The 26,953-nt window shown below is 40.6% G+C and overlaps 3 protein-coding genes across 4 annotated transcripts; 1 reads left to right on the top strand and 2 right to left on the bottom strand.

Annotated features, from left to right (window-relative positions):
* Positions 1–919: 919 nt before the first annotated feature.
* mrpl46 (mitochondrial ribosomal protein L46) lies at positions 920–7,168 on the bottom strand. Its single transcript, XM_053319667.1, has 4 exons — positions 6,908–7,168; positions 4,531–4,732; positions 3,659–3,829; positions 920–1,308 (listed from the first exon to the last, which is right to left on the bottom strand). Exons 1-4 carry the CDS (start codon positions 7,166–7,168, stop codon positions 1,061–1,063), a joined length of 882 nt encoding a protein of 293 aa, XP_053175642.1. The 3' UTR covers positions 920–1,060.
* Positions 7,169–7,711: 543 nt separating this feature from the next.
* On the top strand, positions 7,712–10,068 carry mrps11 (mitochondrial ribosomal protein S11). 2 transcript variants are annotated; one of them, XM_053319621.1, is made up of 6 exons: positions 7,712–7,865; positions 8,016–8,075; positions 8,727–8,825; positions 9,206–9,335; positions 9,555–9,620; positions 9,884–10,068. In XM_053319621.1, exons 1-6 carry the CDS (start codon positions 7,777–7,779, stop codon positions 9,989–9,991), a joined length of 552 nt encoding a protein of 183 aa, XP_053175596.1. In that variant the 5' UTR covers positions 7,712–7,776; the 3' UTR covers positions 9,992–10,068. The 2 variants fall into 2 exon arrangements, with proteins under 2 accessions (XP_053175596.1, XP_053175604.1); XM_053319629.1 differs by lacking the exon at positions 8,016–8,075.
* Positions 10,069–12,225: 2,157 nt separating this feature from the next.
* On the bottom strand, positions 12,226–26,936 carry pdpr (pyruvate dehydrogenase phosphatase regulatory subunit). The gene is made up of 18 exons (XM_053322649.1): positions 26,857–26,936; positions 25,919–26,192; positions 25,521–25,654; positions 24,571–24,652; positions 23,786–23,949; positions 23,475–23,596; positions 23,105–23,222; positions 22,412–22,561; positions 17,554–17,746; positions 17,001–17,125; positions 16,485–16,640; positions 16,178–16,311; positions 15,770–15,918; positions 15,574–15,686; positions 14,920–15,014; positions 14,578–14,667; positions 14,279–14,461; positions 12,226–13,765 (listed from the first exon to the last, which is right to left on the bottom strand). The coding sequence occupies exons 2-18, from the start codon at positions 26,179–26,181 to the stop codon at positions 13,358–13,360; spliced, it is 2,679 nt and encodes an 892-aa protein (XP_053178624.1). The 5' UTR covers positions 26,182–26,192; positions 26,857–26,936; the 3' UTR covers positions 12,226–13,357.
* Positions 26,937–26,953: the final 17 nt, after the last annotated feature.

The following is a 26,953-nucleotide window of genomic DNA, read 5'->3' as shown; positions in this document are numbered from 1 at the left end:
TTAAAGTAAAAAAAAAAGAGCTTTGTTCAATATACTGAAGCATGCAAGGGAAATGTAACATTAATAGATTCTATTTGGTAGGTTACTTATAACAATCTTCAGTGAGTTCAAGAAGTATAAAAAACAGATGAATATTTAAATGATATTCGTCTGTGATGGTCCTCAATATGATTTGAAGTTACTCGTTAAGCCAATACATGTTTAATTGGGTTTTTTTTTTCTAAACCTGAGGGCTCGCAGGGGTTGACCTAAAAAAAATTCAACATTCTCGTAAAAAGAATAATCAGTTTAATTAGTTGTTTCTGTTTTGTCATCTTTCAAATTCACCAGACTTCTTATATTTCACAGCTAATTTAATATTTAATGAAGGTGGAATGAAAGAGGTACGGTTAACGTGAATGGTAACGAACTGTATTCATGAACTTGTATCTTTTATTAACTCAAGCATTTGCAAAGCACAGATTGAGTGTAGCTTCTGCCTTAATGGGAATCTTAAAATGATTCTTAATATGTGAGCTTGACAGTTAACTTTTTTATATTGAACCATATATTTTCAGGTGTATCTGAATGTGTGATGACTGATGTGATGCAGTTGTCATACTTCACCCCTAGAGGCTTGCTATTGGCTGATGAGTCAGTGTGAGGGCATTCTGGGTAGACATAACTGTAGTTCTTCTTTTACAGCTACTGTCAGAGTCGCTGTAGTCAGCACTGAAGAACTACATTCAGACTTTGCTTGAGGCTTCTTTTTTTTTTATACAAACCTTCTATGCCCTAATTTGTACCAAGAAACTTTTGACTTGATGAGTTAAAGTTTAAAACCCATTCTTAAAAGGTCATTTCTTTGAAGTGTTACACATACTTTCCATCAGATCTAATGATTTTACCAATTTACAACACTTTTGACACTAACTGTGTGGAAAACAATTTATTTATACAATGAAACATACATAGGCTGAAGGGAAGAACATTGCATGACACAAGACAGCAGATAAATGAACTTTCTGGGCCTCATAAATATTATTCTGTAAGTCAGTGTCCCTGTTTTGAAGTTTGGGCTTCACAGGCCGAGGACGAAGCGGTCTACCTTCATCATGTACGCTGGTTTCAGGTATCGCTGCAGTTCTTTTTTCTTCGCCCACAGAAAACGAGCATCTGGAGCAGCTGCGAGGCCGCTGTCGGACAGAATGGCTTTGAAGAAGAATACCTTTGCCCCGATGGATCCTTCCGTCCGAGCAGGTTTGGGCAGTTTGTACTTGTACACTCCGCAGGGGGCGTTCCCGAGGAAAGTAGCCTTAAAATCGGCTCCTGTGGGAAAGTGGCTGAGTTAATACACAAAGGTTGAAAATGCAGATGCTGGTTGCTGTAATATTTGCTTTACTCCACCGCCCTGTTCCTCCTTCTCTGCTGTGACAATGACACTTTTCTCAATTATGTTTTTTTTTTTTTAATGGAATCTCATGTCGTCTAAATCGTACGGCCCCAGCAGGCTCAACAACACCATGTTAGGGACTCGCTTCCCACTGAGTCCAGCTCCATTAAATATGGATCATCTCCCGCTACTGTACTGTAAGTCGCTTTAAATAAAACCCTCCACCGAATGGCAGATGTTAATGTCAAGTGGAAGGTCTTAATGAGAAGTGATTGATGGAGTCGGGCGCATTAATAGTTCACGAGCAATGTTGTGAGACCGTTTAACACATTCACTCACTGGGGTTTTATTTAAGAATCCAGCTCTTTTTGTAGATGCTAAATATCTTTCCCTCTAATGTTTCCAAGATCCATAATTTTTACTGGATCATTTGCTCCAGTTTTTTTTTTTTTTTTTGCCAGCTGTGACCTCTGAACCTTGACTTACACCTCCAGTCAACCGAAATCTATTCTGCAGCTGACATCAGTGGAGGTCTAAGTGAATATGAAGAGCTGGGACTGGAGAGGTTGGAGGTTTAAGGAGAATTTGTTGCAGATAATATTATAGATGATTGTACTTAAAGTGGCACACAGCTATTTTATATAAGATGGTATCAAACTTTAATGATCTTTATGCTAAAACTGGGTCAGAACAGCAGCAGAAATTAGGATAAAGATGCAGTAAGAACAGAACAACCAGAGCGTGTTGGAGAAAATGCAACGTGGACTACTTTTATTTAGGATAGAGATGGTATCATGCAGTATATCCAAAAAAACATATTAACCATATATTTCAGAGATATCATGTTAGATTTTATACTTAACAAACTGCAAATGTTGAAATCACCTGATATAAGGAGCATGATTGCAGTTTGCAGCATTTTATGGAGATGATGATGTTAGTGACTACAATACATGCAGCTGAAGAATATCATACAGACTGTTTGATTGGTTGGATATATATATATATTATATATATTTTCTTTTAAAAATAACTGTATCACAGTTTTTCATTTTATGAACTGCTATTTAGGAAGACAGATCAGTTTTCCAAATCAAGCTTCATTAAGCTCCAACATGTAGGATAACATGAACTCATATAACTTTAGTGACTACTAGTGGGGCTTTTAAAAAACAACACTCACTGATGGCGTGAGAACAATTTTTAAAAATCGATGCTTGTAGAATCCCAAAAAACATGGACACATCTGGGATTTAAAGAGGAATTTAACACCAGGATGAAAAAGCAGTGTTTCACAACCTTCTTTAGTTGAAATGTTTAAGTCTGTTTCACTTCTGAATCACACTCAGAATCACTGATGGGTCACTGATCGGTCTGGGAGTGTATCCTGCAGTGATGTCACTGTGTACTGACACACCTGAGGGTACACAGCTCTCTTAAACCTACTGGAGGTCACCAAAAACAGGAAGTACAGAGTTTCTTTTTAGATAAGCTAAACTGACAGTGGCAACATTTAGGAGGTAGGCCTGTAACAATAATTACATTACTGATTTATTGTATAATAATGTAATTATCAACATCATCATGCCTATATATCAACTTATCATATGACACATGGACATGACCTTGATATTTGTTTTATTTCAATATTGCCACACTTCACATTAGCAGCTAAGAGGCTATTCATGTCACATTGGCTAAGTGACTAGTTTCCTCCATTCCTCAGTCCTGAGTGGAGACTGCAGAAGTGAGCAGCACTTCTTATATTCAATTAAAGGTAAATAACTTTGTCCCAGCCCATAAAGGCAATCTGTGTTTTTACAGAAGTGTTGCGACCACTCTCCAATCCCACCCCCCATGCATTATTATGCTATTATTTTATCATTATATCAGTGGTATAAAATGATCTACAAATGACAATAATATCGTTTATCGCGATTATTCCTGAGACAATATATTGTCCAACAAAAGCAGTTATGGGATCAGGCTTAGTTATTGGAAAAACAGCCAAGAAAATCTGACACTGCTTAAATTTTCTTTGCATTTACAACATTTTTATAAAATAATTTAGATTAAAATTGAACATATCCCAGAGTTAGTTTATGGCAGTTCCACCAGGATTTTAAGAGCAGCACTGAACACTACAAAAAATTAAAAAAAACTGTCCCATGATTCAACAGAAGTCTATGAATATCCAGAGAATAAAAACAGTGAAGCTTCAGAATAACAGTAAAAGACCTCAGCTGCATCATTTAAAAAATGGCCGTTGTTTGTGTTTGATGTTACCTGGCAGGGAGGCGAGGGCTCTCTCGGCCGTCTGCCGCAGGGTTTCTCCTTCCTGCCACTGAGTCTGAGGTAGCAGCCACAGCTCTGAGCCGCCCACCTGCTGCTTGGCCAAGAGAACCAGCGAGTCGGCCAGGCAGCGCTCCACTGAGGTCAAGTCCTTATCCACGTCATCTAAAAAGACACGAGACGGGGCCGTCAGTCGTTTCATAACAGCTACAGTATGTTTCTCTGCCACCGTCGAGCAAAACTCACTGAAACTTTTGAAATGTCACAGGAAAGAAAATAGAAACTGAGAGTGCTGGAGCGAATAGATTTCCTGAATGTCACAAAAACAGCATCTGAATCCTGCACTGACAGTAATGGTGATTTAACTTCAACCTAAATATAAGAGATGCCTTCAGATGATCTCATTTTCCGTTCTGTTTGACTTTGATTAATGATTTGGGGAAGACAAAGGGCTGATTACTAGATTATATCTCATACAATTACATCTATTTCATCAGACATGTTTGTAATATTTAAATATATTTCTACGTTTTGAATATTCTGTGGGGGCTGCAGTGAACCATTATTTTTATTATCGTATAATCTGCCAATTTCCCGATTGATTGATTAGTTGTTTGGTCTCTACGAAATGCCAGAAAAAGGTCAAACATGTCAATCAACGTTTGCCAAATGTCTTGTTTACTCCATAAGCCAAAAATATTCAGTTTACTATCATAGAAGATTAAAGAAATGAGGAAATATTCACATATGAGAACATTTTTTCTTTAATGATTATAAATATAGTTGACAACCAATTGATTAATCAACTGATAGTCGCAGCTGTAATATTCCGGTTTACTCAGTTGACCCTTTTTTCCCATACTGACCTCTGATCCTGGGCGCAGGCTGGAAGTTCTTGAATTTCTGCTCCCAGGCGTCTTCCAGGTCCTGACCCAGCACGGTGTCTTGGTGCCGGGGGTCGTCCTCTTCGTCTGAGTCGTAGTCACCTGCCTGCTTGCGGCTCATCCTCTCGGCCTCCTCCAGCAGTCGCAGCTCGTGGTCGGCCAGCATGCTTTTCTCCAGCTCCAACTGAAACAAACAACCAACCAAACAGCTCTCAGACTCAACATTTGAAGACCTTTGTTCATGTACCTGATTTGGAAACCTGTGGTGAAGGTCATGGGAAGAATATGGTTGTTGTTTGACCCATAGCACAGCACACTTTAACTGAGTGCTATCCTACACTAGTGCTGATGTCACAATGTATTTTATCAGGATATGCCTGATAAAAGTTAACAGAAAATGAATTATTGTCCAGCCTTATGTGAGGCTTATAACAAAACTGAGTATACCCCTCAAATCCTCTATTTAATACAATTGTATTTGTTTTGTAGGGAAAAATAATTAAGGCAATTCATTAAAGAAAACTGAATGTTTGACTAATTAAAGTATAATGAAAGGTTCATATTTAAGAGCACACTTCAACTAAAGTCAACACAGCCTTCATTTGTGACTAAATTCTTTTATTTTTTTAATATATTGTATTGATGATAGCAGTCCAGATCAAATCTGTACAGAGATTGTTCGTCGTTCGTCACAGCTGATTCTGTTCAGCTGCTCTTTGCTGGAGGAGTTGTGTTGCTCTGTCTTCCTCTTTAAAATACTAATCTGTCGGATTCAGAGACATATTCAGCCAGGTCATAGTTTTCACATTTTTCTTCTTTAAAACTCTTGTGATTTTTGTAGTGTGTATGGGATAATTATCACGTTGGAAAATGTATCACCTGCCAAACTTCTTAAGACTGGGAGCCATCTTTCATTCAGTATTAGGTGTACACACTTGTATTCTTAGTGCCATCTAGAAATGTTATTTTTCCTACACCTTTTCCCACTCACGTGAGCACACTCCCACCTTCATGTTTCACAGTGGGTCACTGTGGTAGTCCTGGCTAGCTCCACTCCAAACATGCTGGACTTCATCTGATCCAAACTCATTTATTTTGGTTTCATGTGACCAAAGAATGTGCTGCCAGAACTCATCAGGCTTTTTTCATGTTCTTTGGCAAAGTTTCATCTTGCAGTTTTGTGCCATTTTGTGAGCAATGCTTTTCTTCTTGGACGTCGTCCATAGAGTTGGACTTTCCTTCTGCTACTGGTAGCATGGATCCTCCTGTACCTCCTAACCACTGCTGTTACTCTGTATTGGCTTCTGTTCAGTAGCCTACTGATGATCTTGCACCCTCTCCCGTATTTATGAAGTCTCACAATCTGTTTTTTACCTGTTCACTGAATTCCTCATCATGTGGAGCCATGTTGTATTAGATACAACTCAAGCCAAAACTGACAATGTTGTGGTGTTGTTAGTCTTAAATGAAAGTCACAGGTGTATTCACTTTTGCTGTATTGAGTTTGTACTTTGAAAGGCCTGTGTTTAAAATTTAATCTGTTTTGGTTTTAATTATAGATAAGCTCAAACACTCAACACTTCACCCTAAAATGACTGCAGTAAGTTATTACAAGACAACACAATATTGAATCATTGAACATTTTAGTGATATTGCAGAGGTGTATTCAGTTTTGTTATTGTATATGTGGCTAAATTGATGCCTTCCCATTTTCTTTCTAATGTAGGAACAGTTCCATACATTTTAAGGCATGGAAAACACGTTTATTTTAAGTTGTTTGTAGAGTGATGAGCCCGAGAAGAGATTGACAAATCAGAAAACAAGTGTTTGATTTCTCAAAACTTGAATTGGGTTTAATAATAATTCGGGTTACAGTCTGGGTTAAAATACCTCCAAAAATAATGAGGCCATTTTTTGAATAATCATTTATTAGTTGAGCAATAAACAGACACGTTTAATATGAAACCAGAAGTTCAATTGAATTTTGAGAGCAAAACATACTGTATGACCTGATTTGTACACTGACCACACTGAAATTAGCATCTGAGTCGGGATTAAAGGGAAAATGAAGGGAAACAAAGAATTGTAATTTGTACTTATTTACATATACGTATTTGTTTACTTCTTCACGTGCTTAACGTGACATTTCATTTTGTTTCGCGCTATTAAATCGTCTGTACGTGACGCAGTAACTTTACCCGGAAGTTCTTGTAAACAAACATTGTGATTGGCTCTTACGCCAGGGGCCACGCATTTAGCACATCCTGACCATGAAACACGTTTTAAAGATTATTACACTAATGCGCAGAGGTGACTGGACAGCTATATACATATTTCAATGAGACAAACGCAACGTTACCTGCTGCATCATGGTGTTGAACTGCTGCTCGATCGGGCTGCAGTCCGCTGAGATGACCGGCAGCCTCTGCAGACACACCGCCGCCATCAAACTCCACGGCGAAGTCGTTCTTTCCGTTAAAACATTCGTCTGTAAAGTCGCCCGACACACAGAACTACCGGAGAACTGACGGAATACCGAACTCCCGACCGCTGTCCTCCCGAAACAAGTTACGAACTGTAAGAGAGACCGACTTGCCATCTTCCTACAGGGCGAAGCCATCTTGTTTTGCGACGTTCAATGTCTGTGCAAGAAAATGTGACGCTCGCGGTCACTCATATATAATCAGATGGAAGTGGGATATTCAACCACATGTTTCCCCCTCAACGACCCCTGAATATAAAATAACACATGTTAGTACATAAAGTGCAAAGCATAATTTATTAACTTCCCTATTTGACGAAGCAGATTTATCTTCAAACAATTTACTTCTGTTAAAGAGTGTTGACCTTGTTATAATATTTACGAGGGTTTGTGAGGTCCTGAAGGCAACAATTCTACCCACAGTTCTGTGCAAAAAAGGAACGGTCGATTTAGATAAAAGTAGGGGAGCATGAATTAAACACACTTTAAAAAACGAAAATATATCATTATATTTACTACATAAATACATTTTTGCATTTATATAGGCGATATTAATACGTTTCAGTCAATTTTATAAGCAGTTGTAGTGTTTGAAGTCGCAGTAGTAATATAATTATGAGCTTGCCACCCTTCCAAAAGTAACGACATTGCTGATCTGGTCTGGATTAGCTGAACTTTCAATGTCACGTTTGTTGTGTCCATGTTATGTGTAACGGCTGCTAGCGAAGTATTTAACAACGAGAAACATGTATAAATTCAACTGTATATTAGCCAGTTCTGCGAGTAAGGTTTGGCGACAGTTTGCTGCCTCCTTGCATGCAAATGGAAGCGCCCTGTAAGTGTTCTATGGACTACTAGAATACGTGTTAGCTTGTTAGCTAGTCGTGACAGTCTGCTGTTTGTAAATATATTGGTGATAATCACAGCTGAGTTAGTTAGTTAGTATGAATATTTGTATGGTGCTGATGAAATGTTGTGTGTGCAGATGTGCGAGCGGTGCTGTCAAAGTGCAGGACGCAGCAGCAGCAGCCACCAAAGAATTCAGGTCAGACGTAGCTTCACATCTTACATGTCACTTTCTAATGATTGAGTTATTCTGCGTTGCACTGCATACAAAGTCTGGCTTAAAACAACAGTCAGGTGTCCATATGAACAGTGGAAGCTTTTCCTCGCTGTAATCATTCCCCCAGTTCATGCTGACTATTTTAAGTGCAAAAATCCATTAAAAAAAAAAAAAAGTAGATGTGAAGCTTCTATTAATCTTCAGCAGTCTGAGTAGTCATATCAATTGATACCTGACATATTTACATTCTTTTTAGCATCAAATTCCCTCTTAGTGTTTCCCTGTTGAGCTGTGGTGGAAGTATAGTAACAAAAAGAGGGACTTTGGCACTAAAAGGACTGTACTTGATATAATGAAATACATTTTTGCACAGGGGTACTGTGGATTTTGTCCTCCAGATTGTAAGTGCATTATGAAGTGATCTTCTAATGATCAATATGAACAGGAGGAATGATTACAGCATGAAAAACATGTTCCAGTGTTTATTTGGGCACCTGACTGTTGTTTTAAGAGATTTTCAAAATTGTGAACCTGTCCTATATACATTTGTGCAGTTTGCTCAATAAATAGAAACACAATTCAATGCAATAAATTCGCATACACATGATATTAACCTTAGTTTTATCCCTTCAGCCTCACTCCTCCACTGCCTGGTGAGGACAGTCCACTTAGGTGGGGTGGGAAGAAGTTTGATGAATTACCAATCCTTCACATTAAAGCCACATACAACAAGTAAGTATATACTGTATTTGTCACATTGTCAACTAAATGGTAAAGTTGCATATTAGTTGTGTTAAGTATTTGTCTTTTTTTCCTCCTTCAGTGTTTCGACACTAAAGCTCTTTTTGCATGAGGTGGAAATATTAACATATAAATTAACTTTGTGAGAGATTAAATAATGGACTCATGGTCATTCAGGATTTTGTTTTCCAGAAACTGATTTCATAGAGCTCTTATCAGCAGTTATGTGATAAACAAACCAGCCATGGGAAACATGTTATGTGTGACAGTTTATGAAATAACATCTTTTCAACTACCCCTCCCCAAAAAAAACATGACATGCACTTTAATTGTGAGTCGATGAGCTAGTAAACTGTCTTGTCCTGCACCAGCACACACGTCCAGCTGACAGACAGCGCAGGACAGTCAATGATCAGGACATCCTGTGGAGCAGAGGGCTTCAAGAATATCAAGAAGTCGACACCGATCGCTGCTCAGACCGCCGGCCTGTCTGCTGCTACGGTAAGTCCTCACATTATCTGAACTCTTGACAGTCCGTGTAGCAACATGTGACTTAAAATGAAACGTCTGTTGATAGTGAATGACTCAAAGGACTGTGTGACAGTGGAGCAGCTGGTGTTAAATGCTTATTCAGAGTGTGAATTAGTCTGATTTTATGAAGGGTGGCCCATCATTGTCTTTCACTGATCTTTTATACTGTTGGTCTCTTTCTCTGAACAGAAAGCTACAGCGAAAGGAGTGACGTTTGTGCGTGTTGTGGTCAAAGGTCTTGGCCCTGGACGTCTGGTGAGTAGAAAATATATTCCTGCTTTAAGGAAACAGATTTATTAGGTTGATTACAAATGGACACAAAAGGACCATAAGCTGAAAGTGAAACTGTATTGATTTTTAAAAGTGGATGCAAAACATAAATAAACCCATCCCTGCAAAGAACTTAAAGCTCCTAATTAATATCAGGCTTTCTTCTAATGATGATAATCTACACTGACACCTTGATCTGCTCCCATTAGCTATGTTAATGAACAAACACATTTCTGTCCGCTGCACAGTCTGCGATCAAAGGCCTGACGATGGGAGGCCTGGAGGTGGTATCCATCACCGACTGCACCCCCGTGCCACACAACGGATGCCGCCCACGCAAAGCCAGGAGGACGTGATCTCCGAAACTCGGTGTAAACAGGAGGAAGCCGCTCATCTTGTAATATACTAATAAAGTGTTTTGTTGTGTAACTTCGCCCCGGCTCTGAGCTTGAACCTACATTATTCATTCTGTAGAAATAATTGCAGATACTAATGAGCAGGAAACAAGCTTCTCTGGCCCTGACACACGAGTGAACCTGCAGGTACTCCGTTTGCAGACAGCGGAGACTGATGTCTTAATATGAGAAGAGGAAAAAAAGCGAGAGGTTTCTCATCTGCCGTTCGGACCCCAGCTGATACTCACTGAACCCCCCCCCCCGTCCCCCCGTCCCCCCCGAAACCATGCTCACACAACATTCAGCAGATGGCGAGAGTGAAGAGATGAAGAAGCAAATTCAGCCTTCTCGTATGAACCAAGTTCTCTTTATGTTTAAAGTACATTAGACAGCCAAACATCTGTTTTAACATGACATACAGTAAATACATCATTTGTAAAGCTCTGAAGGAGAAAGCTAGCATGACATATCAGTGCAGCATGAGGAGCGTTACAATGGAAACAAATGAAACAAACCAACAGGTCAGTGAGCTCGATTATTGCTGTGTAAGAACTTTACAGATTAGTCCTCATCACAGCCAACTTCCAGTCTTTCATGTTCACTCCTTAAATGTTACGGAAGATATGTTGCACTTAAAACACATCTGTTGTGTTTTGGGGTCAAAGTCTTTACATAACCTTAACATTTTTTTAACAAGAAAGTAATCTTTGACCCAGAGGCTGCCCTCGTTTTTAGTGCAAATGTTCAGGGCTGTTTCCCTTTAATCACACAAGTACCCATGGTGCAAGACAGCAGGAAAAAAAAAACAACATGACTGATATGACAGGTGGTCAGTGTCCACATAGGAGTGTGTACTTTCTTGCGTGTCCTCTTTGCACCGAGGCTCTCGGACAAAAAGCCCAAAGATTTAAAATAAAGAGTATACTGCAACATGAAACTGGAGGTGTGAGTGTGTTAGTGTGTAAATGATCAAGACTGACACACACACACAAACACATGCAAATGCTTAATTTTGCATCAGCACCTTTCTGCAGACAAGCATGTAAAATACAAGCATGAAGTAAAATTAGCCCTTTGTAAGCATCATACACCGCCCCCCCACCCCCACCCACCCACCCACCGCTGTCTTAACATGGACGATGACAGCCGCTGTGCATCCAATTCATATCTTTACAGCAGAAAGGTCGTTACAGATCAGCTCAGCAGCATAAAACAGGAAAGAATCTGTATAACAACCACAGAGAAGCAGCAGCACCATGTTGTGAAATGTAGAAGACGACTGCCGAGTTTTATCATCTACCGCGGAGGAGTCTGTAGAGCAAACAGCTCATTAATGGTGACTGTTGCGATTTTAATGCATGCTGAACATTCATTATATAGTGTGTCTTTTTGTAGTGGAAAAGCCTTAGATGTTATCAAAGGAGATTCATTTAATAGTACTGTGTTGTCTACACACAGCGGCTATTTCCACACTGTAGCTACTGCAATTTTCTCCCCAGTCAGAGGTAAAAGTGCTTCAGATAACTGTCAAATAAATGAAATCTGCTACAGAGTTCAAGAGGAGTCATATTAGGTGTTCAAACTGAGCATCAATTTTTCAATTATATAAATTACAAGCAGAAATGAAGAGTTTGAGACCGCGTAGATTAAAAGTAAGTAAAGTGGCTTTTCTTACTGTTTAACAACATCAGCAGACATTAATAACTTTAATTCTGTTGCTTAATGTCAATAAATATGTATCCAAAGACATGTTGAACAATTTTAGAGTGACAGCAGGTATCATCATCCTGGCAGTGCTTTCCTTTTGCTTACTTATTTAATTGTAGCGTGTCAGATTATGCTATTTAAATTAAACTAAATCATTAGAAAATGACACAAAGCTTTCCAACTATTTTCATCATGTGTGATTCACTCACAAGCATCGTTCTTCACAAGTGCTGTAAGTGTCTTTGGGGCGACACGGTTCATCCCTAATGGCGCTGCAGCCCTCCCTGACCTTTTCACCACTGGAGAGGAGCGTATTATCTCATGAAGACTACAAATACCATCAAGCCCATTGCTAATAAATACTTTAGCTTTAGCACAATCACAAGGACAAGTGCAGGGGTTACACAGCTGACTACAGTATGTAAGATGATTCATACAGCTGATTGAAGTTTAAACTTATATAGAAAACAAATGTGCAGTACTCAAAATAGATTTTATACACACTAGCTATACAAAAATACATTGTTTTTTATTTCAAATCGCAATGAAGTCCTTTCTTTGTTACACAAACATCTAAACTCTGGATCAGGCAAAAATAAAAATCAAATCACCAATAGATAGAAGATATCTGTGGACTCTATCCAACGAGTTCAGGATCACAGTCTCACAGTTTTCCCTTCTAGACTTCCCCTCATCACCTGACATCAGCCACACATTCGACATCAACAGAGCAACGCTGCTTCCAAACGACCTCCAAACATAAATAACAGGTCGGATTATATTACTGTGAATACATTACAACAAGCTCATCACACTGCAAAAAAAAACAAAAAAAAAAACAGCGGGACTGTTGATAATAAAGACGTCATCAGAAGAGGCTTTACAGGAAGCTTGGGAAGCTTTTTTTTTTTTTTTAACAGGACTGCTTTGAGGAGGAAGAGGAGGAGAAGGAGTAACGGGCGGCACGAAAGACACCATTAATGATTACGCCTGGCTTCTTGATGCATTTCCACGTCGTCTTTTTTCCCCTCCTGACAGGGAAGGATGATTTCCTTTATTTTTCATAGCATGTAGACAGGTAGGAGTGGATAGTGTATCTGAATGAGGCCACATCACTCTTCACATCACGTCACTCATATTCTTTACAGCAGCAAATTCACAATCTGTATAATGACGGTAGAGTCGACGACATCGGACTTTGTAGTGTTGAAACTTTGCTGTGACTGAAACACTACTGGAGAAGATGTAATGAGAGAGTCCTCAAGCTGCTGTTGACATTGCCTTGATAAAGGCACTTAACTGCGGACTACCTCAGTAAACCAGCCGTTGAGACTGTGTGGACTGTGTTTGAGTTTGGAGCATGTCGCAGCTGGATCCAGTAGTGACCCGGCAGCTGTGTGCGTTTTGTACAACTCAAGCATTTGGTGCCTCTTAAATATTGCACTTACAAAGGAGATAATGTAGACGTTAAATATTAGAGAGACAAGGAGTGATTGTGCAATCAGCCCTCTATTTAGGACTTTGAAAAGGGGGAGGATAGGTTGGCACTTCGAGGTAAGTGCAGGAGTGGATTTGGTGAACTGAAGGGGAGAGTCACAAGAGGACTTCTATTACCCCGCATCACTTCCCCTGGAGGTTGCTGAGCTCCAGGTCCTCCTTGCGGCGTTTTTGCTGAGTGAAGAGGGAGCTGAACGGGTAGAGCTTTGCTTTGGCTGGGTAGCGCTGGCCGGCAATGTCTACCTCGTAGTCCCCGCGATTGATGAAGTCTGGGGTGATGGGTGTGGGGAGACCGTCTGGGCCTGGAGGCGGAGACACGAAGCCAAGGCAGACGTGGCGCTCCAGGGTGTAGCTGAAGGCGCTGCTGGTGGTCGCGCCGGCCAGCTGACCGTTACAGTAGATGGGCTCGCCCCACCACGGCCACAGGTCCAGCTCGGTGTCGTGGTCCTCTAGAACCAGCATGACGAAGCGACGAGACACGCCGTCCTGACGCTGCTGCAGCAAGGCCTCACGACCGAGAAAATCTGTGTCCTAATGGAGGCAGGGAGACAAGAGGAAGGTGGAGACAAGAGGACAGGAGAGAAGGAAGATGTGAGATAAGTTGTTACGGAAACAAAAAAAAAAGTTCAAGAAAAAGAGCCCTTGCTTGTCTGTTTGACGCTGTCTGTTCACGGTCTGTTCACTAACAGCATGCTGACATTAAGGCTGTATGCAGCCAACAGCACACCTGATGTTCAACTGTTTTCAAAATGAGAGTGACGGCAAACTTTACCAGTGCTGGTGTACAGAGCCACCTGTCGTGCCTGCAAGGCTCTAACAAAGCAGATGGTCTACCTGTTATAAACATATTTCTCTCATGCTCCATCATTTTAAAGAAGGAAACTAACTGATAACTGATTTGAATGAAAGGCGTCAATACATGTGTTTTTATCTTGTTAATCAAAATCACCATGGTAACTTTAACGCTATAATGTAATATAATTATAATTCAGAAAGCAGAATTGAGAATCCACACTCGTTAATATTATGTGGTGGTTAACAGACCTTATCAAACTTGACCCTGAACTCTCGGCCACACTCCAGCGGGGTGGTGAAGGCATCCAGGTCCTGACCCCAGAAGGCAAAGAACTTCTCTATACGTAGGCTGCGCAGTGCGTAGTATCCTGCGTTACGAACGCCGTACTTCTGACCCACTGACATCACCTCGTTGTACACGTGCAGCGCGTACTGTGGAGAGGAGAGAAAAACACTTTTGTAAGACAGCCGTACACACTTTGTTAAAGCCTTTACCAAACATATTGTGGAGAGGTGAGGAGAAGTAAATGTTTGTGAGCAGGTTGCACCTCTATTGGGATGTACAGCATGAAGCCTGGTTCCCCTGTGTGAGTCATGCTCATCACTCTGATCCCGTTGGCGTAGCCCACACTCATCTCCTGTACACACACACATAAACACACACAGTTAATGTTCCTGCTAATGTGGGAAAAAATAAGGCAAAGAACAAAAAACTGGCATGAACAAACCTTTCATCTCTACAACCACAGTTGCTGCTGCTACTATGACTACCACTGCAGCTACTTCAACAGTTATTACAACTCTTACTACTGAGTAGTACTACTGTGATCAGCACTACTGTTATCATTATTTCTAGATTCATATTAATGCAGCTGGCCTCAGTTTGATACCTTGCAGAACATGGAGGGAAAGTGTTCAGGTGTCATGGAAACATATGACAGCTCAGCCAGAACATCCATTCCACGAGGTCCAATCAGATTTAAAGCTGCAAGTAAAATGACCAGAGTTAGAAACGCTGAAAAAAACCCTTCTGATTAACTAAGTAACAATAACTCAATAGAATGACTTATAATAACCAATATCTGTAATCCTTGTTTAACACTGCATACAAGTTGTTAAGGAGGAGTGATCACAAGCAGAGAAAGTAGTCCTTCATTACAAAACTTCAACTCTTTCAATTTTTGTTCATCAGTTGATCTAAAAAGGATCATTTGGGTAAGGATGTAATATAAGATGCCATGTGTACATATTGGGGATGGAGATTATCTGTATTTTATGTTTAAAAAAACAACAAGAATGTAGGTTTACTTTTACTTACATTTCAGACATTTAAGTACTTGCTATTTCAATTTTAGACACATAATTAACCACCTTCCTTCCCTCCCTCCTTCCCTCCCTCCCTCCCTCCATTCATGTGGTCCCTCTGATGTCTGTCCACTAGTGGTGATAGTGATAGTGCATGTAGAGTGGATATGTGATGCTGGTGTATATAATATTGTTTGGGCACTAGATGGCAACAACAGCACAGGTGCTGTTTACTTTACCTGTGTACTTCCAACTGACATCCTCTAGGTGGAGGTGTGGGTCATTGGGCATGTGTTTCTTTATCCAGGACCAGCAGTGGACCTGCTGGTCTGTTGGAGAGACGATGAAGAAGCTGGAAAGGGGACAGAAATGTGTTATTTTAGATGGTCAGAATAAGCTGCATGCCTTTAGTTTTGTTCTCTAGATTTTTGACACCTGTTCTTGCTGAGGCGGACCACGCTGCAGTCGTTCTCATAGCCCCCTTTTTCATTCAGCATGCCGGTGTGGACGATATGTCCAACAGGGACATCCAGGTCGTTGGCACACAGGTGTTGCAACAGCTCCAGAGCCTGGTCCCCCGTTGACTGGGACATCAAGACAGACCACATGGTTTGACTTAAATCACTTTAACACGCTGGGTGCATTAGTCACGGATTTAAGTGTATTCATTTAAAAAGAAGCTGTACATTACTGCTGCATCAGTGGCCACTTATTTACATAGAATTGTGTAATCAGGCATTTTAAAAACATTTTGATGTGTTTTGGCGTAGATAAACACATCACTGATGGAAAACACATGCAGCTGACTGGGTGTGAGCTCATAAATTCTGCATCGTGACTTACAGTCAGTTCAAACTTGGTAAAGGAGGACATGTCGATGACGCAGACGGCCTCTTTGCAGCACTTCACTTCTGCTCCAACAATGTCAAACCAGTCTGGCTTGTAGAAGGTCTTACTCTGGTCCAGAGATAACAGATCTGCAGAGATATACAAAAAAATATGTAAAAATATACAAAGCCAAAGAGTTAGAATACTGGCTGGAACAATACCTTACAAAGAAAACAGAATGTAATAAAATATTTTGGATTTTTGAGGCTCACATCAGACTTTTTTGATCAAGTGTAGCGTGTTGCTGGTCAGTGATCTGTACCTTTCCCTTGAGGAACAAAGTATTTGGGCCTTTCAAAGCCGTGTTTTTCCATCCAGCGTGCTCCCTGGGTGTCCAGACGGTCATACAGAGGACTGGTCCTCAGCTGGCGGCCTGTCTGAAAGTCCCAGCGAGGAACCTTCAGTTCATACAGCAAAGCTAGACAGACAGACACAAACACACACACGAACAATGAAAGGTCAGACCAAAACATACCAGAGCAAAACTGAGACACTACACGTTATGAATTATGAATTGTAATTAAATAGATGTTAATTGTGCTGGTACCCTGCCATCAATTCCTACAAATGTTATCAACAACTATTCTCTGATGCTTTATGACATTATAACATCCGACTACTCTAATATCATAAACGCTTATTTGTTTAGACAATTGTGGTTAAAAAATGGTCCAAATTAATTCTACACAAGTGCTTTAATCATAACAGTTTTTAGAGAAGTTTCCAAGTACTGCTCTCGATTTGCATGACATGCAAACAGTGACAAGAGGTGACTCACGCATGACTTCCATCACTCTGTGTCGCAGGAACGTTCGGCTGCTCTGCAGGTTGCCGAAGCGTTTGATGTCCAGCGGCCAGACATTTGCAGTGGGGTAGCCGTAAGTCATCCACTCCGCCAGGTACCTGAACACCAAAATACTTAACATGGTATTTGTGCTTCACTGTGATTAAGACAATCAAGATCAATTCTTTTGTGCTTCTGAGTTTAAACCTGCAGATAGAATGCAGTCTGTAAGTCTACACTAGACTTACAGAAGTGTGGAAGAAGTCTATGGCACTTCTAGTGTAGCTATAGACATACTGTTGCTCTAGGATATGCTGTACAGGGATTAAAGCAAGATAAGATTTGTGTGCCAGAAAAGTGGTCTAGGAGTAAATGTGTACAATGTACTGAGTTAAGTATTATATGGATTTAAACTGTTCTATGCCTGAAATCCGTTACGGTGCCTGTGGACTTTAAACCCTGTCCCATATACTGTATATAGCATTAAAGACAAAAATAAATAAGACCCCAGCCTCATTTAAGGAAATACACTTATACCCATTCTTACTTGCCAGCTCCCCCAGCAAAGGACAAGCCCGAGGAGTTCATCCCTGCAAGCACATAGTAGCCAGAGACACCCGGCGTCTCCCCCATCAGACAGCGCATATCAGGGGTGAAGGACTCCGGACAGTTGACCAGCTGATGGATCTCAGCTGACTCGAGACCTGGCATTCTTCTCAGCAGGGAACTGAGCATTGGCTCTAGAATTAGAAGAGGACATGGGTGAGATATTCATCTTCTACTTAAGAATTCTCTAAAATGTGCTGTCTCCACAAACAATATGTTGTTTTTCAAATCCAATAATTACCACAAACAAACAACACCACATTTAAGATAACTGGTGGCCAAAATATACATTTCCAAAAATGCTGGTTTGCCATTTGTCTTCTTACCCCTCTGGAATTTTTTAACATTATTGAAAAACAAAAACAAACTAAAATACTCTTTTTATTTTATTTTGCCCACCTCAAATTATGTACTATTACAAGATATTCTACAAGCTTAAAGCTCAATTGTCAATGCAAGAAAAAAAAAGCCCTCTTCCAATGTTGTGCCATAAACAGTGAAGCAGGTTTTCCAACATGAAAGCCCAGAGGCACGAAATGCAGACAGACACTAAGAAATGTAGACTATTTTATTTAAGTATACTAAATTAATTTGACAATCACTTATTGATACCTTATTATCCAACATAATAAAAGAATACTCAAGATTTCTTTTCATTATTTTCCAGTCATTACTGAACTTTCCATTCACACCTTCAAAGCAGTATATATTTATAGTAATATATTGACTGTTCAATGTGAGGTAATATGAAATAATAAACAGGGTTGACCCTAGTTGACAGGGCTGCAGTTCAGGGTTTGCCACTAACATACTGCTGTCTTTACGGCTGCCTGTCAAGCTGTACTGAGACTCTCGGATTACTGGTACCATGAGGTCAAGGCCAGAAAGACAGGTGTATGCATGTGAGTCTGTTTGTTGTTGTGTGTATAGAGAAGTGTAGGATATTAATTGCAGTTGAAGACCAATGAAATGCAGAACATAAACATTTTATAAGGTTACTTATAGGTTACTACTGCACCACACACATACTTAATATCACCTGCTGAGACAGACCTTCAATAAATACAAGATACTGAATTCAACAAACCTTCAAATTAATAATTACATATTAGACAATGACACTGCATCTGAAGCCTAGAAAAAAAAATATCCTAAAAAAATGCAACCAAAATCATAGCAGACTGAGCTATGAATAAAATAGCCCCGAAACTTAAACTTAAATTAAAATGACATAATATCACGGTAGATGAATAACTGTGTAACTCTGCTCCCAAGAGGGTCTATGTCAGGCTTGAAGTGTAGACTAAAAATAGCTGTCCCACTGAACCATGACCTGGTCATCTGCAAAGTTCTAACAGACACTGCAGCTCCTGCAGGAAAACACTGCAACCTGAAGTGTTTGTCCTAGAAAATAAGACCAGTGCAACTACTGTTTGAATGAGCAGCACGCAGCAGAGCACACTGCACACCTCAACATCCACCAACCATCTTTCTATAAATGCATTTTGTTTAAACAAGTGTGATTATAACAGTTCTGCTTCATCAGTGTCATTTTGATTTTGACAAACGCTAACAGATTTATTTCACAGAGTTAATTTAGCACACATTACTGTATTGCATTTGCTCCGACAAAAAAGATGAGCAGAGACTCAGATTAGGCTGTAGAAAGAAATTAATTTGAGGAAAGTGATCATTCTGGCTGGATATAAGACTATAGCCAGTACAATAGTATATACTCTTTTATGTTGTCTGTGTCCTGGGCTCTTTTTGGCCCTTTTAGTAATGCTTTTGTTTGTTAATGCTTGTTGTTTTTGGTTGTTTGCATGGTTAACTATATATAAAAATCATTTTCAAAAGCATGATTAACATGTAAAAGTCCCTTCCTGTTCCTCCCAGTGCAACACACAATCAACTTAAAAAATATTTTTTTTCGTCCACTAATTTATTAAAATACATATGTCTGCAGGATTGTAGTCGCTAAAAGTTTCTGCGTTTGGATGTTTGCATCTATGTCTTCCTCCACCAGGCCAGTTTACAGAGCAGAGATAACCACTGGTTCTTGGTTTTCTCTTCAGGCACTGCTGCTGCAGTTGACACACTCTCTGCAAAGAGCTCCTCCCTAGCTCGTGCTCGCTCCTCCTGCAGACGCAGCTCCAGCTGTGTTAGCTCTCTTTCTGTCTCTGTGTCTTTTCTTTTGATGGGGATATTAATGTTGTAAGGACTCTCATCTCCACACTTGGTGTCTTTTGCAAAGCTCACAGTGGGCTTAAGGTAGTTTAGGATCTCTGTGGCTATGAGGTTGCAGGCTAACAAGGCAGCATGAACATCTTCCATTAGTGCCTCTCTAGTCAGCACTGTGTTAGGCAGAGCCTCTCTTAGCATAATTGTGAGTGGACGACACAGTTCCTTGCTCAGTTTCATTTCCTGCTTTGGGTCCTCAAGGCGTTTGAGGTTTTGAAGGAAGACTCTGTTTTTGGAGTACTTCTCCGCCTCTTTTTGCAACAACAAGTGGATATGCTCCACCATGTCGTTTACAAAGGCCTTCTGCAACAGTGCTTTGGAGAAGCTCTCTTTTCGACAATTAAAAATTTCTATCAGGACACTTCTGATGGTTGATTCCTTTACTGAAACTCTGTCTGTAATCAGATCTGGTTTCACACACTGGAGATCAATCTGAGGTGGTTTAAGGTTGATTGAAGGAGGACTGAGGGCCAGAGAGTTCTGCTGAATGGAACTGTTACCAGCTGCAATTTTCACTTCCTCGTACAAGTCGGCGAGGAGGTGTTTCTTATTCACCCACACAACATCTCCAGTGGACAGACATGGCTTGGTGATGCCTTGCTGGTATTCCAGGATGATCTCATCTGTTACACTGAGAAAAGCCTTGCTGAAGACCTTTGTGCACCTGATCCAAGAGCCGTACTGCTCAAACATTTCCTGCTTGACAGAATCGGGGAGGAACTGAGAGAACAGACGGCTCTCCTCATCACTTGCTAGGGTCGGAGCTGCAGTCTCATCTGTAAACTCGGCCTTAGTTAGCACTGCATCGACGACGTGATGAGGGATGAAGTTCAGGAGTACTGGGTCTTTTCTCACCAGCTGCTTCTTGATCTGAATTGATGTGCCAAATATCTTCATGAGGCTGCTTTGGAGCAGCACAGCAGCTTTCCATATGTTGCAGGGGGGAGCAGGGAGGGACCAATCCAAAGAGACACCTGGAACTCCCTTCAGGGTCTGAAGAGTGACAATGCTCAAATGCAGACAGAGCATCAGCAGTTGTTGCTGGTCCAGCTGTGCACCAATGGAGCTCCTTAGTGGGTTGAGCCTCAGCATCAGCTGGATGAGTAGATCCTCCACCAGTTCACTGCTGACAGTGACTGTAGCAGGGACAGGAAGCTGGGGAGTAGCATCTTCAAGAGAGGAGCTGTGAACCAGCACTTCTGAAGGCACAGAGCTGGAGCCGGCCTGGGCCTCAGCTCTCACCAGGTTCAAGGATGTGGTCGGGAGCATGATTTCAACAAAGAAATCCAGAGACTTTGCAGTTCTATGTAGAAGTTGGTTGTTAAGAACAATTTGCTAAATGCAGCAGTAGCCAACGAAAAAAATCTGAATGAGAAGATCGATCAAGACGTAGTGAATACTCAGAGTGAACTTTGTAAACTGACTCAAGAAGTAGCGGGACCAGAAATGGAATGTGATCTTGTGACATCACTGTCACATTCTAATTTATTCTCACATTCTGTTCTACTACAGATTATCAAAAAGACATGAAAATGTATCAAAATTAGCAAAACAACTAAATTTGCGATTTTAAGAGTGCCAATAAATGACAACCAACTAATTTAAATGCTTTCTATAAAGCAAGAAATCCTTATCTGTCTGTCTGCCTGTCTGCCTGTCTGCCTGTCTGTCTGTCTGTCTGTCTGTCTGTATGTTTGTCCTTTGCTTATCTCTTGAGTGGTTCATCTGATCTACTCCACACTTGCTGCATTGTTGGGGAACAACGGGAGCGCTGTTGAATTTGGTGCAATTTGGACACACAATTAATAAACTTTGAATACAGCAGTTATCAGTGAGCCACTCTGCTCTGTGCAAGGGCAGGACAGAGCTTCGGGGCTCTGCTGACAGCATGTCAGACAGAGACCAGGTGTGACATGAGTCAGAGAAAAGTGCTCTCAAGAGAAAAAAGTAGACAGGTGTAGATAGTAGACTCTAACCCCACGTCCTGACATGAAGCACAGCATCAGCAGCACGTTTAGAAAATCAACAGCGAGTGTCTACACAGGAGGGCTTCAGATACACTGTTGAGCGTAGGTCAGCTGCGTTTAAGAAATGGTCAGAGACCAACACACAATGACTGTAGTTAAGCGTGTAAACTAAATGAAATACTTCCACGGGAAGTAAAAAAATCAGTTTGTCTTATCACCTCTGAGACTCTGGCTCAATTCCAAAGAAACAATCTAAGAGCCCAATATGATCCTTCCACTTTTTCAAGGACGAACATTATTTTATTTTTTTACTTATTTTACTTGAAATGAGAAGAGAGCAAACATTCACTATTAAGAGTACTAAGCCTATTATTTATATCATCTGTGTATGTCAGTTTGTTACATGTTGTTGGTGTTTATATCCATTCACTCGCATCAACTGTGTTCATTTTTCAATGTGTTGGAGTAGGGCCAGGGGCCAAACAATTGACCCGTTTTAAACAGGCACGTTTTAAATGGGCACTGCACTAGAGCAAGTTTCAATCAACCTCCCCTCCCTTATTTCCTCCCTCCCTCCCTCTCTCAATTTACCAAAGTGGTCCCAGTCCTCCTGCATGTTCTGTATCTCCAGCTGGTTGCGGCCCTCAGTGAAGATGGGTTTGGGGTTCTTCTCAAAGCCCCCTGACAGTAGGCCTCCTTGCCACGCCCGTGCGTATATCCTGCCGTCCATATCGATCACCACTGTGGACAACACACAGGCTCAGTTACACCATCTCCTCTTTTTTTTGGCAATTGTCTGATTTCAAGTAACATAATTGACTTTGACAGCAAATACCAATTTTCATCTTCAATGCTCACTTCAATAAATTAAACAATAAATGAAGCACATCTTATACCCTCTGTCCCTTTCTAACTGTCCCACTGTAAAAGCATTTAAACTTATTTGCATTTATATACCCTCCATCATAGTAACGCTAAAACTACTTGTGCTTATTTTTAAAAAGGTGTTTTAAATGTGCAAATGTTTTTTTAATGGTTTATAGTCACAGAGTAGATTTCACTTTAAGTCACTGTGTGTCAACTAGGACCCTTATCTTAGATGAAATACCGGGATCAGGCTAGAAAATGCTTATTACAGTAGCTCAGTGAAGTGAGTTTCTCTGTCAGCCAATGTGCCAAGAAACCGATCATAATTGTGTCAAATTTCTTCCAAAATTCATCAGCAATTGTGCACGATAGTGAGATATCATTCATTTTTATGACGTGTTGTTTGGCATCTGATACCTGGCGTGCTGGGTGGAAGTTGCTCCTGGAGAGGTTTGGTGAGGAGGTAGAAGTGTTCACAGCCATGAAGTGGAACGGACACCTTCATCTCACTTGCCTGGCCCAGCTCGTAAGCCCACTGGAACAGAGACAGAAATTTACAGTAGTAAATAAACTGCCAACTATTATCATCAGAAATAAAACACATTAATAATATAATCCTAGATGTCCTAAAGTTCTAATAGCAATAAAGGCAAAAATATGGCTAATTCCAAAATGTTTTATAAAGTTTCCTGCACAAATTCTCTGATCTAATTTGACAATTATTGGACTTGTTGAATTATAAATGGACATCTTCATATTTATCCCATAATCCCACTCTTAGGTTTACCTGTCCGGCACAGTTGACAAAATATTCGCACTCAATGGAGCCACGGTCCGTCTGCACTGCCATCACCTGACCCTTCTCTACCAGAACCTGCTGAACACTGGTTCTCTCCAGGATCTGAACTCCTGGATAGCAACATAGAAGAGGAGCAGATGAGAGAGGGGAAAAAGGGGAAGGATGGAAGGAGGAGGAGGTAATAAATAAGTAATGTATGGATGCGTTCAACACTTTCAATTCACAACATGTAATATTACAGTATATATCTTGCAACAACGATGAAGTCAATGGTTGTGTTGTGAGTCTGAGTCACGTGCCTTGTCCAGCAGCAGCCACAGCCAGGGCGTGGTTGACATCGGGTGGAGACACTACAGCGTCTGCAGGGAGGTGAAGCGCTCCCACTAGGTCATGAATGTTAATAAGAGGGTGAAGTTTGGCCACTTCCTTCGGTTTAATGATGTTACAGTTGATCCCCATTACCCTGAGAAGAGAGTGAGAGAGACACAGATGAAGGCATCACATTAATACTTAGATTTTTTCAAAGGTCCTGCATATCTAAGCCAAAATCTAGACTTCTGAAGGCTGGGTGCATTTGTGATTATATATAAAAGTGGTAAGTCAAAGCATGTGATCCATTTGTCTTGTTGTTTTTAAGCAAGACACAAAATTATTATAGGTTTCCTCGGTGGAGATTGATAAATCGGTCAGCTCGTCATGTATCAGTTGATATTATATTATATCACAGCTATACTAGTATCATGCATGTCGGCTTATGGGTAACAAGATACTGCGGTACACAAATACCAAAGATATGTTTGAGGTCATTCAGAAACTGTGTCACCATGACAGTTTGTCCCCCTGAGACCATTGACAACTGTAAAATGTCAGGCTGGGGGCATATCTTATTCAACATTCTTTAAAGAAGGCAAATCCAAAAATTATTTATCTATGGTATGTGTTTATGTAAAGAAAATGACCCTTGGGTGATTTATCATTACCATATTTTTTAATATACTGATTTTTTAATATACTGATATCAGTATCTGTCTCAAATTGTCAGTGTTGGTCAGGCTATGTCGCATATTACTTAACAGTCACTTACTTGAGTCTGGATGCCAGACGCTTCAGAGAGATGAAACGATCCTGATTTTGAGCCAGACACAAAGAACCTGTCTTCACATAACCTGAAACACACAAACGCAGGTCTCAAACTACACAAGGCTCGAAACAGCCATAATGACTGTAATAAAAAGTCAACACTGCAGGGTAATCATCATTCTAGCCTTGTTAAAAGCTAAAACAACAGACCCGTGTGATCAAATTATCTCTTGGACTTGGAAGCTGCTACTAGTGTTTGCCATATCCAAATGTCTCAGCTGTGTTACTGTACAAATACTGCACTGAAATACAATGCCATGAATACCATTTCTTATTTAATTGCACAAAGCATAATATAATATAAAGCACTGACTGCACCTCTGTAACCAAATTGTGTTCACAGCTTATGAATTTCATCAAATTATTACCGTTCATTATTTTTGTTCTACCGGGTCTACATCTCCTACCAGTACATCACTTGGGGTTTGTGTCTGATAAACTTTAAAGCATTAGATGTGATATTAACATGACCTAATGGTAGTATCGTGTTCTGTGCCGTATCAGTTTCATTCTGTGTAAATCCTGCCAGAGCATGAGATTGCTAAACGCTGCTTTTAATGAAATTACATTTGGAGAAACTGGGCTACCATCAGAGTGCTGAGCTGGTTGCCAAGTTAGCTCAACAACTGTACTGTATTTGTGGTCCTTTTACGTTAATTGCATACGTTTTCTTCTCCCTGTCAGAGGAGCCAAGCAGGCAGACACACACACACATATACACACACTACCAGCTGATGTTTTTTGTATAATATATTTTATCAAGTATGGAGATGTTTTTCTTTGTTTTGAAATCGATTTATGAAAATTGATTTTATAGCTGATAATATAATTTACTTATCTAGCTAACAGTCAGTAAAACTTTGTCTTCATGAGGAACATGTCAATATGGCTCACCTGTTTTGACTCCTGTCTCTTCTTCCAGCTGCTGGTAAAGAGTGTTGGAATAGTTGGCCATTCGACACTCAATGGAGATGGGCTTGGCCACGCTGACAATGCCAGCACACAGTCTGGTTGTTCCTGCTCCCAGTCTGCCAACAGAATAACAGGACAGCCAATATAGCATTAGCAGCACAATATCCAGTTCAGAGCTCTCTTCACTGATCCTCTGTTGTCTATTCTAATGTGGGAACTGTCTTTTTTATAACCCCTCTACAGAAATTTTAGAGCTAAGATTTTATGACAGTAATATCTCTTGAACTACTGTGGCTTTTGTATGTCGATTGAGATTTAGACCCCCCTACCACCACCTATACGACTTTATATATTCCCAGTACTACACACATGTATCTCACCTGCCCTGCTCCAGCAGCACAATATCAGTCCAGCCCAGTTTGGCCAGGTGGTAGGCTACTGATGTTCCCACAATACCTCCTCCACATATCACCACACGGGCCTGACTGGGCAGTGGGAGTAGTTGGGAGTCTCCACTGACAGCCATGCAGTTGGGGGAAGTCCGGAGGCCCCTGCCAGCCAATCTGTAGCCCGTTTGTGGAAGCAGCAGCCTGGGGAGCAGGACAGGGGACAGAGCCCTGGAGCTCCGCACACAGCTACACATAGCTGTGCTTTCTGCAACCATACACACACAAGCATATGTTACATTTTCAAGTATTCAAGGTCAGTGTGAGTATATATGGTTATATATGGTTATATATCGTTAATGTTACTAATATAAGTTCTATAAGGTTACATGCAGGGGCCGTGTTGCTCTTCAGTCAGCTGTAGTTGTAAGAGACTACGAATGTTATTGATTAAGTTGCCGTTAGCCGAACTAATCCAGATTGACATTAAGTAAAGTATTCAGCCCTTTATATTCCACACAGCGAAGGCTTAGCCTAGGAAGCTATCTATGTTGATTTACAATAGTCCTTCAGCTGTCAGTTGTATTACAGACTAATGTTAGCTCTGAAGCATCGCTGTCATTCTGCCTTTATCTCTGTAACTTAGCTAGCTTTAGCTTACAGTACATTAACACCTTAGTAAATTGTGCTGGACTTATTTTCTTGGACGCAAAGAGCCCCAGCTGACCTGCACATTCTTAAAATGTTGTAAAAGTTTGCTGACATTTTTGTGCTCTTTTGAGTTAGCGGTACTAACATTAGTAGCTAGCGTACATAGCTTAGCCTAACGGGCAACCTGCTAATGTTGACTATTTCACTAGTTAACGTCCAGCGGGTTGACACACTTTATTTCATCACGCTTACTTCGTGGCTTACACTGACATAAAACTCACCTAATCAGTCCAGCCCAGTCGTTGTGATATTTAAAGGACAGAAGTGATATGACAGAAACTCTTGTTTGGGTACAGCAGGCAGTACCAAAGTCAAAGC

Source organism: Scomber japonicus, chromosome 1 (genome assembly GCF_027409825.1).
Source record: "Scomber japonicus isolate fScoJap1 chromosome 1, fScoJap1.pri, whole genome shotgun sequence".
In the NCBI taxonomy this organism is placed as follows: Eukaryota; Metazoa; Chordata; class Actinopteri; order Scombriformes; family Scombridae; genus Scomber; species Scomber japonicus.
Note: the sequence above shows the minus strand (reverse complement) of the source record. Positions and strands in the feature narration are given on the sequence as shown.

Bases quoted from the DNA above. Each gene is read 5' to 3' on its own strand.
- mrpl46 (XM_053319667.1), bottom strand. From the start codon at position 7,168: ATGGCTTCGCCCTGTAGGAAGATGGCAAGTCGGTCTCTCTTACAGTTC. The intron at 4,733-6,907 runs GTAACGTTGCGT...TGTTTGTTTCAG, and splicing joins TCAACACCATGATGCAGCAG to TTGGAGCTGGAGAAAAGCAT. The intron at 3,830-4,530 runs GTCAGTATGGGA...GTGTCTTTTTAG, and splicing joins GCCTGCGCCCAGGATCAGAG to ATGACGTGGATAAGGACTTG.
- mrps11 (XM_053319621.1), top strand. From the start codon at position 7,777: ATGTATAAATTCAACTGTATATTAGCCAGTTCTGCGAGTAAGGTTTGG. The intron at 8,076-8,726 runs GTCAGACGTAGC...TTATCCCTTCAG, and splicing joins GCAGCCACCAAAGAATTCAG to CCTCACTCCTCCACTGCCTG. The intron at 9,336-9,554 runs GTAAGTCCTCAC...TTCTCTGAACAG, and splicing joins CCGGCCTGTCTGCTGCTACG to AAAGCTACAGCGAAAGGAGT.
- pdpr (XM_053322649.1), bottom strand. From the start codon at position 26,181: ATGTGTAGCTGTGTGCGGAGCTCCAGGGCTCTGTCCCCTGTCCTGCTC. The intron at 23,597-23,785 runs GCACGTGACTCA...GTTGCTATCCAG, and splicing joins TGTGGCTGCTGCTGGACAAG to GAGTTCAGATCCTGGAGAGA. The intron at 15,687-15,769 runs GTGTCAAAAATC...TCCCCTTTCCAG, and splicing joins GTCCGCCTCAGCAAGAACAG to CTTCTTCATCGTCTCTCCAA.